The following is a 17,957-nucleotide window of genomic DNA, read 5'->3' as shown; positions in this document are numbered from 1 at the left end:
ACGGCATGACCAGTCTGCATAAGGTGGGCCCATTCCCCCTTCCAAAAATGTCGTTTCCTTATTTTTAAAGTTATAGCATGTTCATGTAGAACATGGGGAAAACAGGAAATCAGAGAGAAGACAATTAAAATCATTTGTAATCCCCTTGCTCACCTGTCATCACTTTAGGACTAATGGCTAATTCTCCAGCCTTTTTTCTGAGCGTGTAAATTAAAATGTAGAGTGGCACTTTAGTTTCCTTTCCCTTAGAGACATGTCATGAAGCCTTTTCCATATAGTTTTCTGAAACTTATACATACTCTTGCCTGTCCCTGTAGTCCACTTGCTGTATGTTAGCCTGAGTGATCATTTAATTAAACTCTTTCTAGCTGGAAATATATGCACATGGTAAACAATCTGAAGAGTCTACAAGGGCATGCCATGAAAGCGAGTTTCCCTCCCACCCAGCTCCTCATCCCTCAGCCTTCTAGGCCTGTCCTTTGAGGCATTCACTTTACCGATTGCTTTTCCTTTTTTGTGGGGAATGGGGTCTCAATGTGTTGCCCAGGCTGGTCTCAAACTCCTGGGCTGAATTGATCCTCCTGCCTCTGCCTCCCTAAGTGCTGAGATTATGGGTGTGAGCTACCCTGCTCGGCCACTTTACTGAGTTTGCAAGCACCTTTGAGAGGCGGTCTATGCATATGTGGCATATGTGTATAAATCATATATGTATGTAAATCATGTGTAAATCTAGTCCCCTCTTGCCCTTTTGATTTTCTCCAGAGTGATGGTTGAAAGCAGTTCTGATCATGCTACGCCCCCACTTGGAGTCCTTGAGGCTTGCTTTTTCCAGGTCCATGAGTTATTGTGAAGGTTTCCTGGGGTTTGCTCCTGCCCCCTTCTCCAGTTTTGTTTTGTTTTTTTTCTTTTTTTTCTTTTTTCCCCACCCCTCCAGTTTTCTCCTCAGCTCTTGTCCCCTGGTCTCTTACACTCAGAGGCCCTACTAATAATTTTTCTTTTTTCTTCTCTCTTTTTTTTTTTTTGAGACAGGGTCTCACTCTGTCACCCAGGTTGGAGTACAGTGGCATGATTACAGCTCACTGCAGCCCCGACTTCCTGGGCTTGAGTGATCCTCCCACCTCAGCCTCCTGAGTAGCTGGGACTATACATTCCTGCACCATCATGACCAGCTAATGTATTTTATTTTATTTTATTTTTGAGACAGGGTCTCACTTTTTCACCCAGGCTGGAGTACACTTGCACGATCACAGCTCACTTGTAGCCTCGACCTCCCGGGCTCAAGCAATACTCCTACCTCAGCCTCCCAAGTAGCTGGGACGACTACAGGTGCATGCCACCATGCCTGGCTAATTTTTGTAAAAACAGCTTCACCACATTGCCCAGGCTTTTAGAATTATTAGTAGTAGTAGTAGAGACAGGGTTTCTCACTATCGTCTCGACTCCTGGGCCCAAGCAATCCTCCCACAAGTGCTGGGATTACAGGCATGAGCTACCACATCCAGCCATTTTAATTTTCTTGAACCTACTACTCTGTCCCCGCAGAGCCATATATAACAAGTTATCCCCTGTCTGGGTGCCTCTCCCCTCCCGTTTTTTATGTGGCTTGTTTCTACCCTTTCTTCTGGATCTCAGCTTACACATCACACCCCACAAGAGCCTTTCCTGATCCCTAGACATGGTTAGCTCACTTGGATATATGCCCAGCTGTATGCCATGGACTCAACTTTTCCTAATTCCTATACCCCTGGAAATTCCCTGTTTGGGGTCTGCGTGTCTCAGTAGAGACAGCTGGGGCTTTGTCCTGTTTAAATTGTTGCAGCATGGCTGGGCGCAAAGGCTCACACCTGTAATCCCAGCCCTTTGGGAGGCCAAGGCAGGCCAATTGCTTGAGTCCAGGAGTTCGAGACCAGGCTGGGCAACATGGCAAAACCCATCTCTACTAACAATACAAAAATTAGGCTGGGTGTGGTGGCTCACACCTGTAACCCCAGCACTTTGGGAGGCTGAGGCGGGCAGATCACCTGAGGTCAGGAGTTCAAGACCAGCCTGACCAACGTGGAGAAACCCCGTTTCTACTAAAAATACAAAATTAGGCGGGCGTGGTAGCACGTGCCTGTAATCACAGCTACTCGGGAGGCTGAGGCAGGAGAATCACTTGAACCTGGGAGGTAGAGGTTGCTGTGAGCCAAGACCGCGCCATTGCACTCCAGCCTGGGCAACAAGAGTGAAACTCCGTCTCAAAAAAAAAAAAAAAACAAAAGCCAGGTGTGGTGGCACAGACCTGTAATTCCAGCTACTAGGGAGACTGAGGCACGAGAATTGCTTGAATCCACGAGGTGGAGGCTCCAGTGAACTGAGATTGTGCCACTGGGCTCTAGCCTGGGTGACACAGAGATATTCCGTCTCAAAAAAACCCAAAAAAACATTGCAGGCTTAGCATTTAGCACAGGTGCCCAGTGAATATGTGTTGAGTGAACAGCTGAATGTTGGGTTTTTAAATAAATCATTGCCAATTGGATAGACAGATTGTTTATTTTTAATGGTGTTGCTCAGACATTTTACTGCTACAACTCACATGACAGATATAAACAGCCAGGATGCTGTTGTGGGTATACCTGGCTGGTGTTACCCATAGTTAGGTGCATCTCCATCCCTTTTTCTCTCATGCAGATAATGCAAATGTGAGATATGTGAATTTTTCTTTATTGTGTATGTTTTTGTTTTTGTTTTGTTTTGTTTTTTTTAGATAGAGTCTCGCTCTGTTGCCCAGGCTGGAGTGCAGTGGCACGATCTCGGCTCACTGCAACCTCTGCCTCCTGGGTTCAGGCGATTCTCCTGCCTCAGCCTCCCAAGTAGCTGGGATTACAGGCATGCGCCACCATGCCCAGCTAATTTTTTATATTTTTAGTAGAGACAGAGTTTCACCATGTTGGCTAGGCTGGTCTCGATCTCCTGACCTCAGGTGATCCCCCCCCTCCACCGCCTCAGCCTCCCAAAGTTCTGGGATTACAGGCGTGAGCCACCGCACCTGGCCTGTGTATGTGTCTTTTAAAACTATTTGCAAACATTGGTATTTTATTTTTTGTAAAAATTATTTGGGATGCATCTCACAACTGCTGACAATACCCCACTGCCTGAATTAAGGCAGTGGAATTGAGAGCTTTGTGTCTGTACTCATTAGGAGGACCAGCTGAGTAAAGATTTGGATTCAAATTTGGGATGGTGGTTGCCACTAGTGTTAATTTTGATACCTCTCAAAAGCCCCTGTAGTCTATCAATCTGTCTGTTGGGAGGAGTAGGAAATAATAGTGGTTCACAGAGTTGTTAAGAGTTCAGGCAAACCTGGTTTAGAATCCCAGGTGGACATGTTAGCCCTGTGACTTTGGGCAAGGCATTTATTAAGCCTACATTTCTTCATCTGTAAAATGGGAATAATGATGATTCTTGCCTGTGAGGGCTATTTTGAAAATTAAATAAGATAGTCTATGTAAATCACTTAACTCTATTATTTTTTGGAGGAGGTAGGTTAGAAATTGACATCTGGATTGGGGTCTTCTACCTTAAAAGAGAAGAAGAGAACACAGGGAACTAGGCCCCAGCCTTTCCCTGACAGTCTAAAAGTTTCCTGGCCAGGCACTTTGGCTCATGCCTATAATCCCAGCACTTTGGGAAGCCAAGGTGGGAGGATAGCTTGAGTCCAGGAGCTCGAGACCAGCCTGGGCAACATGGCAAGACCCTGTCTCTATTTATTTTTATTTTTATTTTTTGAGATGGAGTCTCGCTCTGTCACCCAGGTTGGAGTGCAGTGGCATGATCTCAGCTCACTGCAACCTCTGCCTCCCAGGTTCAAGCGATTCTCGTGCTTCAGCCTCCCGAGTAGCTGGGATTACAAGCACATGCCACCACGCCTGGCTAATTTTTGTATCTTTAGTAGAGATGAGGTTTCACCATGTTGGCCAGGCTAGTTTTGAACTCCTGACCCCAAGTGATCTGTCCACCTCAGCCTCCCAAAGTGCTGGGATTACAGGCATAAGCCACTGCACCCAGCCCTGTCTCTATTTTTAAAAATTCAAAATAAATAATTTTTTTTTTTAAAAAGTTTAGCCAAGTGTAGTGGTGCACACCTGTGATCTCAGCTACTTGAGAGGCTGAGGCAGGAGGATCGCTTGAGCCCAGGAATTGCAGACTGCAGTGAGCTATAATTGCACTACTGAACTCCAGCCTGGGCAACAGAGTGAGACCCTGTCTCTAAAACGCAAAGATAAAAATTTAAAAATATAAGAAAATAAATAAATAAAAGTTCCCAAAGGGTGGGGGCCATGTCTGGTGCCTCCAGTGCCCACAGTGCACAGCACCCTCTAGGTGATGTGTGCAGGTTTGTGAGAGATGCCTGGAGATACAAGGTGCTGTACTTGTTTTTAATGTGTAGGTCTGGCCAAAGACAGTTGGCAAAGGACACAAGAAAGAAAAACTCAGGCCAACTGCGAGAATGGCACTGGGATATTCCACAAATCAGAATAAAGTGATTGGGATTTGGTAGGAATTAGAAGAAATCTACTCAAACAGCTGTGTCTATTTCCATGAGGCCTCTTTTTTTTTTTTGAGCTGGAGTCTTGCTCTGTCGCCCAGACTGGAGTGTAATGGCATGATCTCAGCTCACTGCAACCTCCGCCTCCCGGGTTCAAGCGATATTCCTGTCTCAGCCTCCTGAGTAGCTGGGATTATAGGCACGTGCCACCACACTTGGCTAATTTTTGTATTTTTAGTAGAGATGGGGTTTCACCATGTCAGGCTGGTCTTGAACTCCTGACCTTGTGATCCGCCTGCCTTGGCCTCCCAAAGTGCTGAGATTACAGGCGTGAGCCACTGCGCCCAGAGAGGCCTCTTTTTTAGAAGGAAGAACCCCTGAAAGTGGAACAAGAGAGAGCAGAGCCCAGTGGGGGGTATGCCCTTTGATTCCAGCCTCTCTCTCCGCAGGCTGCTGAGAGGGGTCACGGGGACATCTGCTCCCTCCTCCTGCAACACAGCCCAGCCCTGAAGGCCGTCCGGGACCGAAAGGCACGGCTAGCATGTGACCTGCTGCCTTGCAACAGTGACCTGCGGGAACTGCTATCCAGCTGAGCCGCCACCCTGTCTCCAGCTGCCTTTAAAGGGTACACAGACCAGTTCTCCAAGCCCCTGCCTTGGTCAGCATCCATGCTGCTGGGCAGGGAACTGAGGCCAGACCACTCAGGAAGAGCCCCAGTCTGGTCACTGTGGAAGCGAGGGAGTAGATTTGGTGTGGCTAAAAGTGTTTAAGACTGGACAGATGATCATATTCTAAATTAGTTCATATGAGACATCTATTCATTTGGAAAAAAATAAAGTTATATCCTTACTTCATCCCACACCCAAAGATAAATTGCAAGATTAAAGATCTAAATATAAAAACACAAAACTATGTAAGTATTAGAAGAAAGTAGGGACTATGTGAGAAGCTGCTTTCTAGCTGAATGCCCTTGGTAAAAGTCACTTTAGCTGTCTGCCCCTCCATTTCCTCTTCTGTAATGAGAGTGGTTATCATAGGGCCTGCCTCTGAGTCATTGTGGGATAAGGTGAGTGCGCACTGGGAGAGCCCTCGAAACAGTGCCTGGCACGTGGCAAGCAGCCTGAGGGAGGCCCACTTCCAGAGCTCCTCATCAGCACTTTGCGCATACCATGATTTCATTCATTGCAACAGCCCGATGGGAGAAAAATGCTGTTTCATTTTTCATTGCTGGTTACTAGTGTTACTAGTGAGGTTGAGCACCTGTATCTTCTGTGAGCTGCCTACCCATGCCAATTTTAGAAATGCTTATTGATTCATAGGAGTGTTTATGTTCTAGATCCTGATCCTTTGTTCTATATATGTACATTTAGTTTTTTCCCTTTTTTCTTTTATGCTGTCTCTTTCTTTTTTTTTTTTTTTTTTTTTTTTTTTTGAGACGGAGTCTTGCTCTGTCACCCAGGCTGGAGTGCAGTGGCACGATCTCGGCTCACTGCAAGCTCCGCCTCCCAGGTTCACGCCATTCTTCTGCCTCAGCCTCCCAAGTAGCTGGGACTACAGGCGCCCACCACCACGCCCGGCTAGTTTTTTGTATTTTTAGTAGAGACGGGATTTCACTGTGTTAGCCAGGATGGTCTCGATCTCCCGACCTCGTGATCCACCCGCCTCGGCCTCCCAAAGTGCTGTCTTTGTTTCTTGATATCCATTCGTGGGAATTGGTACAGCCACTGTAGATGGCAGTTTGACAGTATCTATTTAAATTTAAATGAGCAGAACCAATAATTTGATTTCTCCGTAGCTATGTGGAGAGATGTTCTTCCGTGGTTACAAAGATGTTTATTTACAGGAGCATTTACAAATATGTGCATTGGAGCATGGGGGGTAATGTTAAAAAAAAAGAGAACTGACTCCTCCCTGATAGGGAGTGGTTGAGTTCTGCAGATCCAAGTTCTCGGCTGCACAGCAGAGCGCAGCATGCTGACAGGATATTGCTGCTTGTGTCCACAGTGGGACTCCCTTCACACAGAACATGCCTGTAGAATGTGATTGCCTCTCAGCCTTTTGGCTAAGATCATGTATAAATGTATGGATCTATACGTGGATGTAGGCCAGGAGCAGTGGCTCACGCCTGTAAGCCCAGCACTTTGGGAGGCCAAGGTGGGAGGATCACCTAAGGTCAGGAGTTCGAGACCATCCTGGCCAACACAGTAAAACCCTGTCTCTACTAAAAATACAAAAATTAACCGGATGTGGTGGCAGGTGCCTCTAATCCCAGCTACTCTGGAGGCTGAGGCAGGGGAATCGCTTGAACCCGGGAGGTGGAGGTTGCAGTGAGCCGAGATTGCGCCATTACACTCCAGCCTGGGCAACAAGAGTGAGACCCTGTCTCAAAAGAAAAGAAAAACGTGGATGTGCATCCACAGAATGCACAGAGCGGAAGCAGGAGGGTGGCTGTTAAACTGCCTGGTTTCTCCTGGGCCATGTGGCAAGAGAGGTAGTCCAGGAGGTCCTGAGCCTTCTATTTATGTTTGAACTTTTAATAAGGAATCTTTTTTCCTTTCTTGTTCAACACACTGTTTCTGGCTTGATTTTTTTTTTTTAAGTCAGAGTTAATACCAGTCATACGAGACAACTAACGGGTTTTCTATTGAGAAGTTCCCTGAAGCCTAGGGGTGCAAAACGCCCTCCTCCAGTGCCACGTGCTGAGGGGTGTTTGTGAGTTGGAGTGGACAGCGGTGGCCAGTCTTACTTTTTCTTGTTTCTTTGCACTCATTTTATTTTTTTTTTGAGACCGAGTCCCACTCTGTCATCTGGGCTGGAGTGCAGTGGTGCGATTTTGGCTCACCACAACCTCCACCTCCCGGGATCAAGTGATTCTTGTGCCTCAGCCTTCCAAGTAGCTGGGACTACAGGTGCCCGGCTAATTTTTATATTTTTAGTAGAGACGGGGTTTCACCATGTTGGCCAGGCTGGTCTTGAACTCTTGACCTCAGGTGATCTGCCCACCTCAGCCTCCCAAAGTACTGGGATTACAGGCGTGAGCCACCACGCCCGGCCCCTTTGCCCTCATTTTAGATGACTCTTTCCCTTCTCATAACCAAAAGCAAGGAACAGGCTGGGCGTCACCTGAGGTCGGGAGTTCGAGACCAGCCTGACCAACATGGAGAAACCCCATCTCTACTAAAAATACAAAATTAGCCAGGGTGGTGGCACGCGCCTGTAACCCCAGCTACTCGGGAGGCTGAGGCAGGAGAATCACTTGAACCGGGGAGGTGGAGGTTGCGGTGAGCCAAGATCGCGCCATTGCACTCCAGCCTGGGCAACAAGAGTGAAACTCCATCTCAAAAAGAAAAAAAAAAAAGCAAGGAACACCTTTGTCTGAAAAAAGCACCCTAAATTTAGCCTAAGAACTAAGTTTTCAGCTGGGCGTGATAGCACAAGCCTGTAATCCCAGCACTCTGGGAGGCTGAGGCGGGTGAATCACAAGGTCAGGAGTTCAGGACCAGCCTGGCCAACATGGTGAAACACCGTCTCTACTAAAAATACAAAAAATTAGCTGAGCATAGTGGCAGGTGCCAGTAATCCCAGCTACTCGGGAGGCTGAGGCAGGAGAATCGCTTGAACCCGGGAGGTGGAGGTTGCAGTGAGCCGAGATCACGCCACTGCACTCTAGCCCAGGCCACAGAGCGAGATTCCGTCTCAAAAAAAAAAAAAAAAAAAGAGTTTTTTGTTTTTTTTTTAGACGGAGTCTCACTGTCGCCGGGCCAAGAACTGAGTTTTCTAAGAAAGCTCTGTCTTTCCCTGAGTTCTCTGAAAATGTGGAAGCCCTTCCAAGAGGCCAGTTCTTTGGGAGCTGGGCAGCCATTTGGGGCCTGTGGCTGTCCTTGGCCACAGTTCTCCCTCCTTGTACCCTGGTCATGTCTGCTCAGGTTGCTCCGATTCTGGGGTCTTATTTACTGGCTGATTTCCTTGCAAAGGCCAAGGTGGAGTTCAAGGTCCAGCTGGGTGAAGGGCATGCCTGGCTTCCTGAGAATTAGGAAGGGTGACCGGTGGCTTGAGACACATTGCTCTGCAGCTGGATTTCATGGTTACTATTCCATCTCGGGACCTGACGCGGATCAGTCTCCCCTTTCCTGTGGCTGGAGGGGCACACTCCGTCCCTGGAGAGTGTCTGATAGGGGCCTGTGGAAGGGCGGGGAGGACTTCCAGAGGCCCGAGGACAGGGGCCAGGCTTGGCTCTGGGGCTGGGGCAGCTGCCATGTGCTCTCAGAGCACTGGGGGAGGAGCGGGGGAGCCCGGGGGCAAGAAACCCACAGCACAGGGAAGGGAAGGGCAGCCTTGAAACTGCAAGTTGGGAGATCACGGTTTCCTCGCATGGCCACCATGAGGGCTGAGGCTGTAGGCTGGCCGCTCCTGCCCCGCCCGACCACCCCCTCAGGTTTCCAGCCTCCCTGCTCAGCCACCTAGGCTGGGCTTTCAGGTTCGCAGGCAGCCGGCCCTACAGCATGGAGGCCCAGGCTGGGCTTTCTTCAGGAGTGGCATCTAATCTTAGGAGAGGGGAACACGTTTCACCCGAATCTGGGCTAGCAGTGTGTTGGTTAAATGGCCCCTGAGTGGGTGTGGGTCATGGCAGAGGTGCGGGAGTAGGTGTCCGAGGATATAGCCAACTCGACTCCAAACAGCTCCTTTTCCTTTCCCCAGTGGGCTGCATTCCCAGACTGGTATTTTGGTTGGTGTGACAGAGTCCCAGAGTCATCTGGCCCAGGTGCAAGCCCCTGGACCAGTCCTTCCCTGCTCACCCCTGCCTGCCCCCAGGCGCTCCTATAAAGGGCTGAGCAGTTCAGCTCTTCTCACTGGGGGGTGTGAGGAACAGGGGGGACCATGGACTTCATCAGCATTCGGCAGTTGGTAAGGATGTGGGACGGAGGTGGGAGGCACCCTAGGACCGGCTTGATAGGAGGAGGCTGGCTAGAGGAGGGCTGGCAGCTTCTTTCTGTGGTGTTAGGGTCAAGTCTTAGGTGCAAGGAAGCATGCAGTTCTTTTATAAAAATCTGTATTTTTTGAAACGGAGTCTTGCTATGTTGCCCAGCCTGGCCTTGAAGTCCCAGGCTCAAGCGATCCTCCCACCTGGGCCTCCTGAGTAGCTGGGACTCCAGGCGTCTGCCACCACACCCGGCTGAGCGTGCAGTTCTTTCTGGTGTGTCTGCTCGGTTCTCATGTGAGGTGGTGAGGGGGTTAGGGAGCAAGAGAGGGAAGTCGAATGGGAAAGAAGACATGAAAATCCTTGAGTTCAGTGAGTTTTACCCTGGATAGTGATGGCGAAAGAGGAAGAGGAAATGGCAGGTTACTTTGGAAGATGCAAGTGTGGCTGTGGTGGTCGTAGTTCAGCTTAAGGACCATGATAGTTGTTGCTCTGGAAATGGCCAGAGGGCGTGGCTGCCTTGGGGGATGGGGAAGGGTGCTCTTGCGCTCCCTGTGCAGTGAGGGAAACAGTGACTCTTAGGGATGTCAGTTTGAGTGAGGAGGGGCCTGGAGGGTGTGAGGCCCAGCAAGCCCCTCTGTCGGCTGGTGGCCCCAGCGTGGTGCAGCCTCTGGCGGGAGGCAAATGGCAGGGAAGTGTTAGGTTGCTAGAGTTCTTTAGAAGGAATATGGTTCTACCTGGCTGGAAAGTCCTAGGATCTGTTACCCTATCATTCCAGCCTGTTATTTCCCCACAACATGCTGATTCCTCAGTGCTCCCCAGCTCCTGAACTCCTGAGGTGGGGCCCGGTGGGAGGAAGCATGGGTGTTTGCTACAGAGGCTTTGCCCCAGGCACAGGTTCCAATAACTCATAACCTTCACAACTCCTTTAGGCAAGTGCCTAAAGTGTTTGAGCTTACATGTAGCTTCAAAAGGAGCGGAGAACTGAACCCAGGCATTTAGAATTTTACTCCAGCAGGGACTTCTCCTCTGTCCCTCTGAGCTTGGAGTCAGGTGGCAGTCAGTATGATCTGGTAGGAATCTTAAGGACAACAACATGGGGGAAGCTAAGGTGTCATCTGCCCTGAGGCTACCTGGGCACATGCCCAGAAGTATAAATAGATTGTGGTCTCATGTCCTCCCAGCTGTGTTCCTGCTGACAGGAGCAGGGTAGGCGGGGATCGGTTGTCTCCCTGGGTGTCAGCCGATGACACAGTTGCAGAGCCCGCAGCACCCACGGGGTGAGGGAGCTTGTCAGCACTCTGGACTGCAGGAGCTTTGAGGCCAGCTCCCATCCCAGGCACCAGCCTTGTGACATCTGCCCTTGTAAGACAGCTCCCTGGTACTCCACAGCTCTGTTTTCTAAGGGTTCCTCCAATTTTCCCAACTCGGTACTCATATCCTGTTCCTACAGGTAAGTGGAGAAAGAGTTGAAGGGAAAGTGTTGGGATTTGGACATGGAGTTCCTGACCCTGGAGCCTGGCCTAGTGACTGGAGGAGGGGCCCCCAAGAGGCTGTGGCCCTGGAGAAGCTGAAATTGGAAGAAGAGAAGAAGAAGAAAGTGAGAGAGGGGCGGGGGCGGGGGTTGGGGGCAGTGGCTAATCCCTGAGGCCGGCTGAGCAGTGAGGCCTGGAGGGACTCTGGTGGGGCAGCCTGAGCAGCTGGTGTCTCCTGTTGGCAGGGAGAGAGATCTCTTGACCAGCGGCTGATGGCTGGCATGGTCTTGTCTTCTGCCCCAGCTTGAAAGATTTAACAGTTCCAGATTTAATCTGGATAACCTGGCTGACTTGGAAAACTTGGTTCAAAGACGGAAAAAGCGACTGAGACACAGAGTCCCCCCCAGGAAACCCGAGCCCCTGGTTAAGGTGAGTGGGAGGTCGGGGTTAGGGCAGTGCACATACCAGGGCCCCAGTTCCAGAGGAAGGGCTTGGGGCGGAGTGGGCACTGCAGGCCAGGACCACAGAGCCAGTGCCTGGGGAGCCCATGAAATCCACTCCAGAGCCCCCGTGGATGTGTCCGCCAGGGCTGCCATAACAAAGTCCCACAGCCTGGACAGCCTCAACAGCAGGTGTGTGTCACCTCGCAGTCCTGGGGGCTGGAAGGCTGAGAGGAAGGTGTTGGCGAGGCTGGTTCCCTCTGAGGGCAGTGAGGGAGAATCCCTTCATGCCTCTCCGGCTTCTGGTGGATGCTGGTGATCTTTGGCGTTCCTTGGCTTGTAGATGTATCACCAACTCTTGCCTTCATGTTTGCTGGGCGTTCTGCCTGTGTGCATGCCTGTGTCCACGTGTTCTCCCCGCTTTTTTTTTTTTTTTTTTTTGAGACGGAGTCTCACTCTGTCGCCCAGGCTGGAGGGCAGTGGCACGATCTCGGCTCACTGCAAGCTCTGCCTCCTGGGTTCACGCCATTCTCCTGCCTCAGCCTCCCCAGTAGCTGGGACCACAGGCACCCGCCACCACGCCCGGCTAATTTTTTTTTGTATTGTTAGTGGAGATGGGGTTTCACTGTGTTAGCCAGGATGGTCTCAATCTCCTGTCCTCGTGGTCCGCCCGCCTCGGCCTCCCAAAGTGCTGGGATTACAGGCATGAGCCACCGCACCCGGCCCACGTGTCCCCTTTCATAAGGACACCAGTCACACTGGATTAGAGCCCACTTTAACACAAGTTATATTGGTGAGGGACCCACCATACTCCGGTGTGACCTCATCTTAACTAATTACATCCTCAGTGACTCTGTTTCCAAATAAGGTCACATTCTGAGGTACCTGGGGTTAGGACTTCATATGCATCTTGGGGAGATACAAGTCAGTCCATAACACACACTCACACACACACAGTCTATTCAATCTCCTGGCGTGGGATTAGAATAAGAAACTGCATTAGTACGAGCCAGGAGTGTTCCTTGGTGGTCTGCGTGGGACCCGTGGGCCAGGCTGGTGAAGCTGTGACGTCTTGGACACCTGCGGCCTTCGGGAGTGATTTGGTCTTGTCTTCAACTGACCCAGCCACAGCCCCAGGCCCAGGTGGAGCCTGTGGGCCTGGAGATGTTCCTGAAGGCAGCTGCTGAGAACCAGGAGTACCTGATTGACAAGTACCTGACAGACGGAGGGGACCCCAATACCCATGACAAGGTAGCACAGGTTGGGTGAGTCGGCTGGCAGCAGCTGCAGCTGCAGGAGCGTTGCCTTCAGTGTGTTCAAGTCCTGGCCTAGGAGGCTGCAGGGATTTTCACTTTTATGGGCATGAATCCAGTGGTGCCTGCAGACGGAGGGGAGGGAGTGGCCCATCGCGTGGTGGGGGAAGCAGCAATTCCGTTCAGGGACCTGGCCCTGGGAAGGGGACCCCGTGGGGTCTCTAGGGGTGGCTGTACTCCCTCTGCCTAATCTTCCATCTCTGCCCCCAGCTCCACTGCACCGCCTTGCACTGGGCCTGTCTGAAGGGTCACAGCCGGCTGGTGAACAAGCTGCTGGTGGCAGGTGCCACAGTGGACGTGCGGGACTTGGTAAGGACAGCCTAAGGCCCAGCCTCTGGTCGACGCCCAGCTTCACATCCCAGCAGCTGAGTGCTTGGGTGCTTTTGTTTTGCAGCTGGACAGGACACCTGTGTTCTGGGCCTGCCGCGGAGGACATCTGGACATCCTCAAACAGCTGCTTAACCAGGGAGCCCAGGTCAATGCCCGGGACAAGGTGAGGGGCACGGTGCTTTGGGGGCCTGTCGGGAACACAGGGGAGCAGACGCTGTTCCTGGAGAAGAGAGCACGTAGTCCCATGGGTTAGGGAGGCCTCACCAATCCAGACCCAGCACTGACCCCCACTTGCTCTCAGATCGGGAGCACCCCCCTGCACGTGGCAGTGCGCACCCGGCACCCCGACTGCCTGGAGCACCTCATCGAGTGTGGCGCCCACCTGAACGCACAGGATAAGGTAAGGCAGGCGCTTGGTCTTTTCCGTCTCGGGCAGCTCCAGAGGGGCAGGGACTGAGGAGCCCCAGGCAGGACCAGAGGTGCTGTCTGCTCGGCGACAGCAGCCCTGACCTTCCTGCATGAGGAGGGCAGCAGGCGGACGCAGAAGCTTGACTGCCTGCATTCTCAGCAGGAAGGGGACACGGCTCTGCACGAGGCCGTGCAGCACGGCAGCTACAAAGCCATGAAGCTACTGCTGCTCTATGGGGCCGAGCTGGGGGTGCGGAACGCGGTGAGTGTGGGCGCAGCCCTGGCTCCTGACCCGAGGGCGGGTGGAGCGCCTGCAAGGGACTGACCCACACCGTTGCTCCCAGGCCTCTGTGACTCCGGTGCAGCTGGCTCGAGACTGGCAGCGCGGCATCCGGGAGGCCCTGCAGGCCCACGTGGCGCATCCCCGCACCCGTTGCTGACCGCAGCCCCCGCCGCGCCTTGTGCACTGCCACCATTCCATCCTGTGCTCCGCCCCCGCGTCTGCACCTCTGTGGTTCCTGCCCTCGGCCCCAGTTCCTCCCTCTCCGGGCTGTGCCTCCTCAGCAGCCCTGGCAGAACTGAGGAGCAGCACCGGGCCCAGCAGGCAGAGAGAGAGGCCTCCCTGGCTTCGAGTGTCAGGGGAGCCGCGTTCCCTCCCAGGGCTGGAGCAGAGGACCACGAGGCAGCAGAAAGCGCGGGTCCAGATGAGGGCCAGGAAGGAGAGGAGAGTGAGGGCCAAGAACGAGCCTGAAGGGAGCAGTCCCAAGCTGGAGCCACCCAGGGCTGGGTCTGGAAATCCTCAGTGTCCACTTGTCCCAGGTTAGGAGGCTTGCCTTGCTCTCCCCAGGGCCAGTCTCTGTGTGTGGGGACTCAGCCTGTGGCCGGCAGATGCCATCCAGGATGTACAAGGGACAGCCAAGGCAGGCCGTGCAGGGGCCGGGCCTGTCTGCAGCTGGTGGATGCCCGTGGGCACGGCTTTCTCCGGGGACCCCATTCCTGTCAGTAGCAACCCTGGCAGTGTCTGGAGCGGCTCTAGACAACTTTGGTCATAGGGACTCTGGAGGTGGGGTCTGGTCATCTGAGGTGGCTACTCAACAGGTTTGAGGCCCCACAGCAACAGAAGTCCAGGACCCACTAGGTTGCCTCAGAAGCCCTAAGATGATGAGCTGGAACGCGTATTTGAGAGAAGCCTCGCACCCACTGTGTACTGGCCCCGCTCAGGCCGGCCTGGCACACTGTCGCCTGCTGGCAGCTCTCATGTGTAAGTGCCTGGGCACTGGCGATTGCTTGTGGCCCACTCAACTCTTGGGGCGGTGGCCCGTAACCCTAGTTTGCCTGAGGCTCTTATGTCCCCTTATGTCCCTGGTACTGGAGCTTGAGCTCTTGCCTGGAACGCTGCAGCTGCGCCCACCCTGCCTGATCCCACCTGGGAGGCCAGGACACTGAGGGGCTCTGAACCCAGCCCACAGGGAAGCAGGGGAAGGTGAGCCCCCGCCGCCCGCCGGCCCTTCCCTGCTCCCTGGTGGTCTAAGGATCCAAGCTCCCTAGACTTCTTCCTCTTCCACTGTCTGTACGTTTCAAATTACACTGGTGTAGGCCTGTACTGCTGGCGGGGCTGGGCCCCTAAACGCCAGAAAGTGAATCTTAAGAAGCTCTGCCCTAAACTGAGAACCACATGCTGAGGGAAGGGCTGAAAGGTGAAGGCTCAGCCCCCCTCACATGGGTCCCGGGTTACATTAGGAACGGGGTGATAGGCATTTGGCCATGGTTCTTTTTCGTCTACCTTTGGTGGCCTTCTCAGGCCCAGAACAAGGCTGTTGTTACTATGTGGAAAAGCTCCACACTAGGGGCACACACCTTTCCATGAGCAGCTCCTGCCCTGTGGCGACAGCCAGCATGCATCCAGACGCTGGTGCCATGGCGAAGCAGGCGTTCAAGACCATGGAGAAGACAACTGCTCATCTAGAAAATGAGGACACCTCAGTGACAAACACACCTTTTTATACCAATCATCAGTATCCTCTGTTCATTAAAACTGGCTATCCATTACAGCCTAGCTGTCTTTCCTGGGCCGAGAGGAGCCCATGCTTCAGTCACCAGGGACTGTCTGGTAGGGCCCAGGCCTGTTAGCCATGCCGGCCGACAGCAAGATAGGCCGAGTGCAGAATGGGCAGGATGCGGGGTCCTGGCACTAGGCTCTTGTGCTTAAAGCATCTCTGCTCACTGACGACAAGGTCAAAGAGCAGTGGTTCTCCACCTCAGCTGCTTATCAGAATCACCAGGAAGGTTTAAAAAGTCCTGATGTCCAGACCCTAAGTCAGAAGCTCTGAGGGGAGGATCCAGGTATTCTCATGCAGAGGCCATGCTTGTCTATGTGGGAAATCCTAGGAATCTATAGAAAGCAGACAACTAGGGAGTCCAGCAAAATCTCGGGTGCAAGATAAACACACAAAAACCTGTTTCTACCTCCTGGAAATGAACATGTAGACACAAAAGTTAAAAATATGTACTGTTTACAATTGCTGAAAAAGGCAAATACTTTGGTTTAAATCTAACAAAATATGCAAGGACTTGTATGCTGAAAATTATAAAACGTGATGAAATCAAAGATTTAAATAGACATGCCATGTTCATGGATTGTTAGACACAATAAAGATATCAATTCTCCTCAAATTAACATACAGGTTGAATACAGTTCCTATCAAAATCCTAGAAGATATTTTGTAGATGTAGACAAGGTTATTCTAAAATTCACATAAAAATTTATAGCAAAAATATTTTGAAAAAGAATAGAGTGAGAGGAGGAATCAGTCCACCTGATTTCAAGATCTACTATATAGCTATGTGAACCAAGAGTACAATGCTGGCAGAGGGACAGACACACAGATCGACAGAGCCGAGATCATCACGGGAACAGGACCACACAAATATGCCCAGCTGACTTTAAGGTGCAAAAGTAATTCAATGGAGGAAGGACAGCCTTTCAACAAACGGTGCTGGGGCAGCTGGACCAGCTATAGGATTAAAAAAAAAGAACTTTAGCCTAAGTCTTACACATTATACAAAAATTAACGTGGCTCACATACATACTTAAATGTAAAACTATAAAACTTTTAGGAAAAAACAGACAACCTTTGGGATCTAAGACTAGGTAGAGTTCTTAAATGCGACACTAAAAGCAACAGTCCATAAAGGAAAAATCAGTAAAGTGGACTTTATCAAAACTGAAAATTTTTGATCTGTATAAAACCCTGTTAAGAGGGTGAAAACATGGCCGGGCACAGTGGCTCACACCTGTAATTGTAGTACTTTGGGAGGGTGAGGCAGGCAGATCACTTGAGCTCATGAGCTCGAGACCAGGTGTGGGCAACATGGTGAAACCCCATCTCTATAAAAAATTAGCTGGGCATAGACTGGGCATGGTGGCTCATGCCTGTAATTCCAGCACTTTGGCAGGCTGAGGTGGGCAGATCACCTGAGTTAAGGAGTTTGCGACAAGCCTGACCAACATGGAGAAACCCCATCTCTACTGAAATTACAAAATTAGCCGGGCGTGGTGTCACATGCCTGTAATCCCAGCTACTCGGGAGGCTGAGGCAGGAGAATTGCTTGAACCCAGGAGGCGGAGGTTGTGGTGAGCCGAGACCACACCATTGAACTCCAGCCTGGGCAACAAGAGTGAAACTACATCTCAAAAAAAAAAAAAAAAAAAAAAAAAAATTAGCTGGGCATGGTGATAGTCCCATCTACTTGGGGAGCTGAAGAGGGAGAATTGCTTGAGTCCAGGAGTCAAGTATACAGTGAGCCAAGATTGTGCCACTGCACTCCACCGTGGGTGACAAAGTGAGACTCTTTCTCAGGGAAAAAAAAAAAAAAAAAAAAAAGTGAGGGGTAGGGGTGAAAAGATAAGCTACAGACCAGTGCAAACCAAAAATCCCATAAAGGAATCTCAAAGAACTCTCAAAACTCAACCGAAAAAACAATCCAATCAGAAAATGGGTGAAAGACAGGGATATTCCACTGAAGCGAAACACAGGTGTCCACCACTGGGAAACGCAAATGAAAAACCACCGTGAGGCATCACAGCACACCTGTCAGAACGGCTGAAGTAAAAACATGACACCACTAAATGCTGTGGAGGATTCAGGGAAGCTGATCATCCTAGGTTGCTGGTGAGAACATGAGTTTGACAGTTTGTGGCCAGGCGCAGTGGCTCATGCCTGTAATCCCAGAACTTTGGGAGGCTGAGGCAGGCGGATCACAAAGTCAGGAGATCGAGACCATCCTGGCTAACATGATGAAACCCCGTCTCTACTAAAAATACAAAAAATTAGCCGGGCGTGGTGGTAGGTGCCTGTAGTCCCAGCTACTCGGGAGGCTGAGGCAGAATGGCGTGAACCCGGGAGGCGGAGCTTGCAGTGAGCCGAGATGGCGCCACTGCACTCCAGCCTGGGCAAAAGAGCGAGACTCCATCTCAAAAAAAAAAAAAAAAAAAAAAAAAAGAGTTTGATGGTTTAAAAAATGAAACACGCAACAACCCTATGA

At 51.2% G+C, this 17,957-nt stretch overlaps 1 protein-coding gene across 4 annotated transcripts in view; it reads left to right on the top strand.

The window, feature by feature from the left end:
- ANKRD23 (ankyrin repeat domain 23) overlaps positions 1 to 17,957 on the top strand; it is a 30,538-nt gene that overhangs the window by 7,769 nt on the left and 4,812 nt on the right. For 2 of the 4 annotated variants that reach the window (XM_063648470.1, XM_063648469.1), the window contains 9 exons: positions 4,978 to 5,441; positions 10,900 to 11,046; positions 11,225 to 11,350; positions 12,487 to 12,612; positions 12,885 to 12,983; positions 13,069 to 13,167; positions 13,306 to 13,404; positions 13,576 to 13,674; positions 13,757 to 15,463. In XM_063648470.1, the coding sequence (XP_063504540.1) occupies positions 5,334 to 5,441; positions 10,900 to 11,046; positions 11,225 to 11,350; positions 12,487 to 12,612; positions 12,885 to 12,983; positions 13,069 to 13,167; positions 13,306 to 13,404; positions 13,576 to 13,674; positions 13,757 to 13,852 (999 nt within the window). In that variant the 5' untranslated portion in view covers positions 4,978 to 5,333 and the 3' untranslated portion in view covers positions 13,853 to 15,463. Of the gene's footprint in view, positions 1 to 4,977; positions 5,442 to 10,899; positions 11,047 to 11,224; positions 11,351 to 12,486; positions 12,613 to 12,884; positions 12,984 to 13,068; positions 13,168 to 13,305; positions 13,405 to 13,575; positions 13,675 to 13,756; positions 15,464 to 17,957 lie in introns of those variants that run through there. The other 2 variants (XM_063648471.1, XM_063648472.1) reach the window with 2 other exon arrangements.

This window comes from Pongo pygmaeus, chromosome 12, assembly GCF_028885625.2.
Source record: "Pongo pygmaeus isolate AG05252 chromosome 12, NHGRI_mPonPyg2-v2.0_pri, whole genome shotgun sequence".
Lineage (NCBI taxonomy): Eukaryota > Metazoa > Chordata > Mammalia > Primates > Hominidae > Pongo > Pongo pygmaeus.
This window is presented reverse-complemented; position numbering and strand designations above follow the sequence as displayed.